Genomic DNA, 10,389 nt, shown 5'->3' with positions numbered 1-10,389 from the left:
ATGCCCTCCTTCTTTCTCCGCTGTCTCCTCGCAGCGAATAACTTTTTTCTTTCACTTCACTTCATGTGGAGGATAAAGTGTCCCCTTTATATGTTCACGTTACTAAAGCCTTTGAACAAGGTTTCTAATAAATGTAGTCAGGTAAAGAGATAAATTAGTAGAAGGGTAGAAAGTACGAAAGTAGAAAGAATTAAAGGTAATAGTTTATGACAAAGCAAGAAAGGGATTACAGTAAAACGGTAATACGTGAGTGTCACAATCGGGAAGAGAAAGTCAAAATCGGGAAAAGTAAAAGGTCAAAGTCGGGAAAGGAGTTCAGACAGTGAAAGAGAGTTAACAACCCGGGTGGAAGGGGTGAAAATTTAGAGAAAGTGGAAAGTGTATGATGCTAAACGACAGGAGTATGAAAAGAAAAAGATATATGTACGTGTGATTGTAAAAGGAAAGTGTAAGTTTAGTGTAGTTGTATAAAAAGCCATACTCAACTCTCTCCCTCACAGAGCACCACAGTACACGAGGCACCCGCCGTAACAGCCCCTGTCAAACAATTTTCTTCCTATCTCCCACTTATCACATTTCATGCTATTCACTGCGCGCTTTACACAAACTTCATTCTCCGTTTACTTTGTGTCGTTCGTTTAGGAAATTCACAGTTTCTCGTTTGGTCGTTTACCATTTTTGGTTTATGATTTTTACAACTACAGAGTATTCTACAACTTAATGTTGGATGTGGCTTTATTTCAGTGGCGAAGCAAAGGGAGGGCCAAGCGGGGCCAGGCCCCCTTGCCCAAATTCTCGGCCCCCCTAGTGCCCCCCACAGTAATACAGAGTGATATTGCTATAGGTCGACAAACGATGAGTGGGCCGTGGCCATAAGTTAAACTACTACCAAAACATCTGTCGACTACACAGTTACCAACTGTAGAATACCGTATGTTGCAAAGGCCTGCGTTCCGATAAAATAGCTCCACTCGTTTTTGCTTTTAGTACAGCAAGATCTAATTCACCGAAATCTTTGAGGGTGCATATGCATTAGCTTCACCATCTGAACATTCCTTTTAATATTTGCCCTTCAATTAGTTATCTCCTTTGTTTTCGGCAAAGAACCAGAAAGAAATGCAAAATCAGTCTTCATTCTCATTCGCTTCAATGCTGAAAGTCCTACTAAAATATAATATGCTTACTTACAAATAACCAACACTGCAGTAAAACATTACACTTGCGTTGGAGGAAAGAAGTTTCCGTCTATTAAAATTCGTACACTAAGTAATTAATTCCCATTGATTATGGTGACATAGAACAAATGCATAGCATCCATTAAATAATTTGGTATGATTATTATTTTCAAAGCATCTTAATATCGAGGTGCCTTGTTTAATATACAGTAAAAAAAGAGAGTAGTTTTATTGTTTCTGAACTCATCATTCTGTCTGTTGTTCATATCCCGATTGTTTGAGAAAAGTAATATACTGAATACTACCAACACCTACTATTTGCTACCGATACTAGTTCTCCCTCTCGATTACATTCTGGTTTTGTCTCTAGTCTATGTCTAATTTGCTAGCACTCTTGGCCGTTGGTAACTCGCTAGAAACCTTCTGCTACGATGTTAACAAGCGATATTAGCTACCTTCAGGAAAACAGAGCTAAATGAACATATTCTACTAACTAAAACCTTCGGAAATGTAGTAAAAATCAGTGATTCTGTGTAAATAAATCGTTCAGAAGTATTTCCATTTAAAGATTTCAACTATAGCTTAATCCCTAAAATGTCACTACATAGAGAAATTCCAAAACTTATCACAGAGCCAGTGTTACAATCTCCTGATTACTAACCATCAGGTAAGATACCGAGATGATACAACTTGGTCGCGGCAGTAATGTTATTTTGTGTAAAAGTAGTATTTACTCCCATGACCAGGTTGTGTCATCCCCTTATATTATTTTATGTTTAATAATCAGAGAAATATCAGGAGTTTGTGGGACTGGTCCATAGATTCCATTCAGTGAGTACATGGAACCCAATTTTATCGCAGATTTATATTTGTTCTTCGTGAAAATATGCTTAAGTATTTCTGAGAAAATTACATTGTAGGAATTATGAAGAACAGTAAATCAGTGGTAACATGAATTTTCAACATGATATACTAATTAATGCCCCTCCTTCATATCTAATCCCAAAACTAACAATAATAACTTAGCATCGACTACAGGATAGTAGCGTTAACTTACTTCAACTAATTTGAATTTATTTTAAGGCTTTGAAACTTCCGATGCTCAAATGAAAAATGAGAACATGGGCCATAAGCATTTCCCTAGTGAAATGAGGAATAATCTTGGTAAACTCCTAAGTTGAAATATTTGCCTACGAGGGATCGATCACACCAGCTTCCGAATGTGACGTCTGTTCTACCGCTGAGCTCAAATGCACATATTTGATCATACCTTTGTTTTTGTATTCATGTGCTGTTTCATTAACTACCTAAGTAAACTACATACTTTTCTGTAATGTAAACTGTTACAAACTGGTATTGATCAACGCTTCTATGTTTTACAGCTGTCAAGCACACAAGTTAAATTAGTTTATATTAACAGGACAATATAGACGAAGCGCTGTTACTGAAATTAAAATCTTAAACTTTTTCTGAAATAATACTGTCCGTTCTGCTGTTTTCACAGCACAAAATAATTTCCTTTGTCACGTAATAATACTTGTATATTAAAAGTTTTAGAAAGGGAATGAAAATGTGTAGTTTATAAAAGTGAAGTGTTACATTTAATGTTTTTCTTTGTTGTGAGGGTGAGGAAAATCAATTAGGATAAAATAATTTCTGCAGATGAAACTTGATTTAATCTTCATTTCAGTTTACTTTTAATGGAATGTTTTCATTAGACCGTTTGTGAAAATTAACATACCATTATGCATATTAGTTTGATTCGAAAGTATAAAGTTCTGCTGACTCTGCCTTCGTATGTAATAAGTAAATTCCTAAAATACCTAGGATCATGATATAAGCTGCACATTTCAATGAGATACTTTGTTCCCTTTTGATTTTGAGTGTGTGCATGTATTTTTCTGCTTCCACCTAAATCAACCAGCCACACATATTTTAAACGCAGTAATTAAGTAACTACTTACTTATATTAGAATGGAAATAAATTGTATTAAGGGAGCGCGGTGGCTCAGTGGTAGAGCATTCACTCCGGTGTTTGAAATCCATGGTTCGATTCCAGCTTGCTCCGTCTGGACTTTGTGATGAACAAACACTGTGCTCGTGGGTTCTCCCGTTTCCTTCCACTTCCTTCATTCCACCATTTCGTTCATTTCTCATAATCACCGTCCTTTTTAGCCTAACCAGCATAACTGTGGGACGTAAAACTAAAGATTTCATTTCAATTGTATTAATGTATCCTAGTTGTTTGAGTAGTAAATTCTTACATTTTCGCTGTTTTGGGAATAGTAAAATCATGAATAAGAGAGATGGAACCAAACACACACACACAAATATATATATATATATATATATATTGTGTGAATCAAGTTTTTAATACATTAAAGATGATCTCGTCAAAATTTTCTTGGTCCCTTGCTTCCCCCTCAGAAAAAATTCTAGCTACGCTATTGCTTTATTTTCTTTTTAGATTCACAATTTCTTAAATAGAACACTTTCATTTTAACGTGCACCTTTCAATAAAATTTGTAAATTAGCACTGATTTCAATTCTATTGAAACATCATTAGCCTACTTCCAGACCATAACCGAAAATTGTTGTTTTCAAACACACACAAACACACACACACACACACAACATTTATATATATATACCGTTACGTTTTTCCACGTAGGGAGGGTGGGACATTATGTATCCCACTGATTTTTTTTACTTGGGACCTATATGTCCCAGTGGAAGAGACATGACTGATTATCTTGTATTTTCAATTATGACACATATATTGTCAAAAAAAAAGGTCGTATTTATGATTACAAATATTTTAGATTTCGGCATCTTTTTCCAAATAACAGTACATGTAACCACTGCTTTAACACTAGCACATTGTTCCTTACTTTCATTGTTCACGTTCACTTCCACTACAGTCTATTTGATAATGTTCATAAGAATTCTGTGAACCATTAGCAGGCTTCTCTTTACTAGTGAAACATCGATTCATAGCAATACCATGCGGTAAATTACCACGGGTCCTCTGAGAATGTATCGTGGGACACATATGTCCCAGTGGTAGTGAAAGGGTTAATATATGAGTGCAGAAACAGAACACCTGTTTCAACTCTCCTTTCAGGCCAAGTTCATAAACAACAAGAACAAGCAAGACAGTCGCTACTTGTAATAATCAATAGTCTTAGATATTTAGCTCGCAGTGGTCAAGCAATCAGTGGACATTTGTATAGTACAGATAATTTGATGTCACTCCTGGCTGAAAGGAAATGGATGTGCCTGTTCTCAATTAATGGATTAATCGACGGGATAACTGGCTTAGTGCTTATTGAAAGAATGAAATTTTAAATATTATGGGATATGCAATATAGAGAGGCTTGGTAGCAGAAGTTAAAGAGTCTCCATTTTATGCAATCATAGTTGACTCCACGACTGATATATAAAAGAAAGAACAGTTGTCTCTGTGTGCGCTATTTTGACTCTGATTCATCAAACCCAACAAAATATTTATGGGAATGATCACCCCACATGGCACAAAATCGGAAACAGAATTCACGATCAAAGATTTTGTAACTAAACTTAACCTGAATGCAGAAAATATACACGAATAGTATCATGATAGTGCAGCTATTATGTCAGGATGAGTAAATGGTGTGCAGAAGATAATTTCGACTCAACATCCGAAAGCTGTATGCATTCATTGCAACAATCATGCATTAGATCTTCCATTGCAGGAAGTAGCACGAAAATGCGAATCTTTGTGTGACGTACGGGCTATAGTGAAAGACGTTTGAAACATCAACCTGGATTCTGCAAAACGATAGACAACATACACCGACATTGTTCTTGAACCCTGTAAAACTATCAACGAAAGTAATCCTAAACATTTGCTGCTTCTTTGTCCTACTCGCTGGTGTGTTAGGCGGAAATCTCTTATCAGATTTAAATCTACTGCAAACGAATTTAAATCACGTTGGAAAAGAATCATCAGTAGTACAAGTGGTCCAAATGATGATCAAAAAGTAATTCTAAAAGGGTATTTGAAAAGAATGAACAAATTCGGAATGATATTTTTTCTGATAGTCAGTATACGTGCTTTTGTACCTTGTGGACAACTGGCGAAAGTGCTTCAAAATTCTGGAGCTTCTGCTTCTGGAGCTAAAAGAGCAGCAGCAATTCTATCTAGAGGATACTCTGAGAAACCTACGAACGGACAGCGCATTTGAAAACATCTGTAAGGAAGCAAAGGAAAATGCAAACAGACTACACTTAAAATTGACCACTTCATCAAGATCAAACAGAACACCAATAGGTTGGAGCAGACTGATAATCCTTCTATAGCACCTACCCTAGAACCTGTACAGGTCTTTTAAAAATGTACTTTGAAATCATTGACTATTTGTTGAATGAAGTGGAGCGTCGTTTCAATCAGCCAGGCTTCAAACAACTCATAAAACTCTAGAAGATACTTTGTGAAGGAGCTATATGCGCTTGTGGGCCTCTCTCAACAGATTATTTAAAGCAGGAATTGGGAGTTCATGCTTTGAATTTTAAGCTGGATAGATTATGTACTCAGCTCAGGCTGCTTCCATCTATTTTGATTACGACTGAGTCGCTGACGACCACCGGAATATTAAAAACTACTAGTCCTGAAACCTCAACTGTTCGCAGCCTTCTCGACCAAGTTATTCGTCTAGTGACATCCGTTCTCACTATGTCAGCTTCTTGAGCGTTTGCGAAAGGTCATTCAGCTATTTGCGTCGTCTAAAGACATATCTGAGGACGTCCATGACGCAAGAAAGATTGGCTCATCTGCTGTTGTTGCTCATGTGTAGCGATCAGACTTAGATTTAAACACAATTACAAGAGAATTCATATCAAAAACAAGCGAAAGAAAAGATACTTTTGGTCAATTTTGAAAAAAAAAAAATAAATGTAGAATTACGTAAGAGAAAATGTTATGCGTTATATAAAAAATTATTTAAATTACAAAATAGCACTTAAAATTCAATATATACTTGAATTATTCCTTATTAATTGTGTGAGATTAGGAAGAGAGGTGAATGTAATAAACTGGATATACTGAAGTATGTGTAGTAAAAAATAATAATAACTCTGGGTATTTAGTGTAATTGAATTTTCTATATACATTTTATGAAGTCTTTAGTGAAAATTCCATTTTTCCTTTCTGGCACGAAGTCAAGTAGAAAAAATAGGAAAAAAATATATTTTCTTATTTTTTACTTGATTATGTAGTCTGTGTTATAATCTTCAAGTTACCTTCTACTACAAAGTGCTACAAAGTTTGTTGTTCTAAATAGCAGTTTCTAATATTACAATGTACTGCAACATTAGAACTGGATTTTTAAAAATATAATTTTAATTTCTTCGTTTCCAAATGATTTAAGTAGCCTAACTTGAAGTTTCTTTAATAGTGTCCGTGTGACCATGTCCAATACAGTTTAAAAATATGTACCAGTATATAAAATGGAAAAAATTGTACTTACAAATAGTCATTGTGAACAGTACAAATTTTATAATTTTATATGTTTCTAATTCTGATTTCAGTGCTTGAAAATTTCAGCACCAGACCAAAATTCCAGCACAAAACTGAAACGGGATTAATTAATCTAAAGATGTAAACTAAGATGCATCTCATAGATGGAAATTTCATGAAACTCATTACAGCTTCATTATAATATTATTATTATTATTATTATTATTATTATTATTATTATTATTATTATTATTATTATTATTATTAACCAATCAAATCAAATTATTGTTCCATTACAAACATATATTCGTATTATTTTACCTATGTTACATTCCCGTCTCTATTTTCAAGACAGCAGTTTGCCCCCCACCTGAAAAAAAAACTTCTGACGCCACTGCTGCCAACCTTCACCTTTCCTTTATTCTTACTCGAAAAATTAATAACAAAAAAAAATTGAAAAATAATTTGCAAATCGTTTGAATTCAATGAGTGGCACTGGGCGTGCTCAGCTATTTAGAAAAATATAATCTGAAAACTACTTACCAGTCTTACTCGCGAAGGTAGGAGAATTATTGTTTCAAATTTCCATTAGTACTTACTGTTTACAATAGATGGCAGCATAGTTCATTAAGCATATGGTTGTAAAATGTGATAGCAAACTTAAAGTGTACTGAATCATTTTTCAACTAATCATTTCCCGTAATACAGTTTCTTAAAATGTATGTGTAAAATGCGGATTCGTATCAGTGCCTTATTTTATTAACAAGGATAACCAAAACAAGCGCTATTTTATACTGGAAACTTGCGCACTAGTAGCCAGAAAGTTACTGTCGCCAAAAACATACTTTTCCAGAGGTTTCGCCTCTGAAGCGCCACCTATCTAAAACGGTGACGTTTTTTGTAGAAACCTTCCTACTCATGATCCTGGACTTTTCTCCGCGTTTTTACAGGACACTGTTCATCAGACTTATCTCAGCCAAGGGTGTACAGTGTCACTGCATTAATAGGGGAACTGTCTTACCTGGACTACTATCCAAACGGGTAGTCCGACCTTGAAATCATTCACACATCTCATCATATATACATTAGTCACGCTAGTTTTTTGCATCTGGGCAGTCGCCCAACGGACGGTCTTTAAAGATGGCGGATTCACGCACCACCTCTGGCAAACGCATGGGCAGTCGGCACACTACTCTTCTTTCTGTCGTAGACGAACCTCCTGTGTGTCCCACGAAGGTGAGGCCACGGAAGGGATCGTCAAAAGCGCAGACAAGTGCCACAACTTCTCGCACACGCAGAGATTCTCATACATCCGTTGCATCTGTGGAATCCACGACCTCCGTTCGATCCAGATCACCTCAGTCTAAAGACAGCTATGCGTCAAGGGTGCAAGATTCCCCGCCAAAGAAAAAACATCATCACGAAGACTCTGGTACTGACAATATGGAAATAGGAGCTTCCGAATCGCCAACTTCACGTGTTCCAACTTTTTCTATATTACTCCGTAATTATGACAGCAAGTTTTCCAATGAGAAGTTTGTCTCACTCCAACTTCGCAAATATCTACCACGTGCTGCTCTCAAAGAAATAGTTCATACCCGAAATGGGTACATTCTCAAAACAGCAGACCCTGATCTTTATACCACAATTCGCAACAAGGTCCCAATAGATACTTTCGGGGCAAATGCCGAAATCACTCGACTGTCAGATTCATTTCGCAAACAACCACCTCCACCACGGCGGCCTTCACTTCTCTCTGTGGTTATCCGCGGGGTAGATCCATTATACACAGATGAGGAAATCCATGAGGAATTAAAACTCGATGGATACTCTATAACTAAAGTACTTAGGATCCGTAACGACCGTGGGCCCACCTACATGGTCCGTATTCTTACTCCGCATCAAGACACGATTGACGATCTCCTCGCTCATGGGGCATATATTTATAATCGCAAACACCGAGTTGAACCATCGCGTTCACTAGCACCATTGCCCATACGCTGCGAGCGCTGTCAAGAATACAATACTCATACCACATCTGAATGTAAAAACAACTACAAGTGCGGATACTGTGCCGGACCCCACTCAACACGGCTCTGCACCAATTTAAACCAACCAGCGAAGTGCTCGACGTGTCCTGACAACCATCCCACTTATAGTTACAAGTGTAAAGCCAAGCCGGAACCAACACCAGCCCATCCCGAACTTGTTGTTCCACTACGTACGGCATCCGTCGCCCCTTCCACTCCGCCATCCACTGACACCCCTGTCACATTAAATCAATTGCTAACCTTTTTCACTCTGGCACTCCAGAATATTCACCCCTTCATACGACCACACATTTTACAGCAAATTACTCTGGCAGCCAAAACCACATTCCATATCAATTTCACAGCTACGTATTCTGGTAATACAGTACATTTTCATGCATCTCCAACCACTCCCATCAGTTAATCACTCTTACATCATGGCTTTGAACTTTCTGTATTTGAATATCAGATCAATCACCACAAACAAACTCCTGTTTGAGACTCTCCTTCGGGAGGAACGTATCACAGTTTTCCTGCTAAATGAAACATTCTTGACAAAAGCAACTCCATGTCGCATACCAGGCTACACTATACTCAGGGCAGACAATCAGATCCCAGCACAACGCGCAAATGGGGGCGTGGCAATTGGTTTCTCTCCGCATCTCCCATATCGTCAGCATCATTGTGCCATTAATCAGTTACCTGAACATCTCATCACCACTATATATTTCAAATCTCTCAACATCACGTTTGCAACCATTTACGTACGTCCTGGTCACCCTCTCCCGACTCAGTTTGTTCAGTATATCTCAAACACATACCGTCACTATATCATAATGGCCGATTTCAATCTCCATAGTCGCTCACATCTGGATCGTGTCACGTTTGAAGCTTTTATAACCACAAGTACAACTGGAATTATACATCCTCTCCCAAAGCCTACTCGACCCATATCCAACACAACGCCCGACATTGTCATCACCTCTGCAAATCTCTCCACCCATAGCGTCCTTAATGTTCTTGATACAATCGGTAGCGATCACGCTCCTGTCCAGTTTACGCTTCAACTACACCCTACTGCATCACCTCGATCGCAGATGCCTTCCCGTACTTGTTATCGCTTCGATAAAGCAAACTGGACCCATTATCACAGTTACTTGACGCAACATACATCTCATCTCACATCACCCACTACCGAAGAGGAACTCTATTCTACTATTGATTCTATTACCACTTCCATCCAGGAAGCCAGTCAACTTTATATTCCAACTAGTAAATGCACTCCATATCAGCCACGCCTACCACCACAATATCTGAATATGATAACCCGTTCACGTCAACTTTTCAGAGATTACCTTTACACCAGAAACCCCGAATCATTGCATCATCATAAACAATTACAGCGCACAGTGCACAATTACATTAAAGCATACAAATTACGATGCTGGGTCTAAACCTGCAACAACCTAGCGACCACCAGTCATCCAACCAGATACTGGAAAAGATTCAACGCTTTATGCGGCAAGTCCAGCAACACTTCATACCCCATACTGACTGGGAACTCTGCTCCTACCACAGATACAGATACAGCAAATGCTTTTGCCGATCACCTCCAGACAAACTTCACACCCCCACCCTCTGAGGGCAGGCCACACATAGCTGATCGAATAAACCCATCTACCCCCTT

At 37.8% G+C, this 10,389-nt stretch overlaps 1 protein-coding gene across 1 annotated transcript; it reads left to right on the top strand.

The window, feature by feature from the left end:
- The first annotated feature begins 9,139 nt into the window (after positions 1–9,139).
- On the top strand, positions 9,140–10,156 carry LOC145670081 (uncharacterized). The gene has a single exon (XM_081738447.1). The coding sequence runs from the start codon at positions 9,140–9,142 to the stop codon at positions 10,154–10,156; it is 1,017 nt and encodes a 338-aa protein (XP_081594573.1).
- Positions 10,157–10,389: the final 233 nt, after the last annotated feature.

This window comes from Thermobia domestica, chromosome 14 (genome assembly GCF_964235325.1).
Source record: "Thermobia domestica chromosome 14, izTheDome1.hap1.1, whole genome shotgun sequence".
Lineage (NCBI taxonomy): Eukaryota > Metazoa > Arthropoda > Insecta > Zygentoma > Lepismatidae > Thermobia > Thermobia domestica.
Note: the sequence above shows the minus strand (reverse complement) of the source record. Positions and strands in the feature narration are given on the sequence as shown.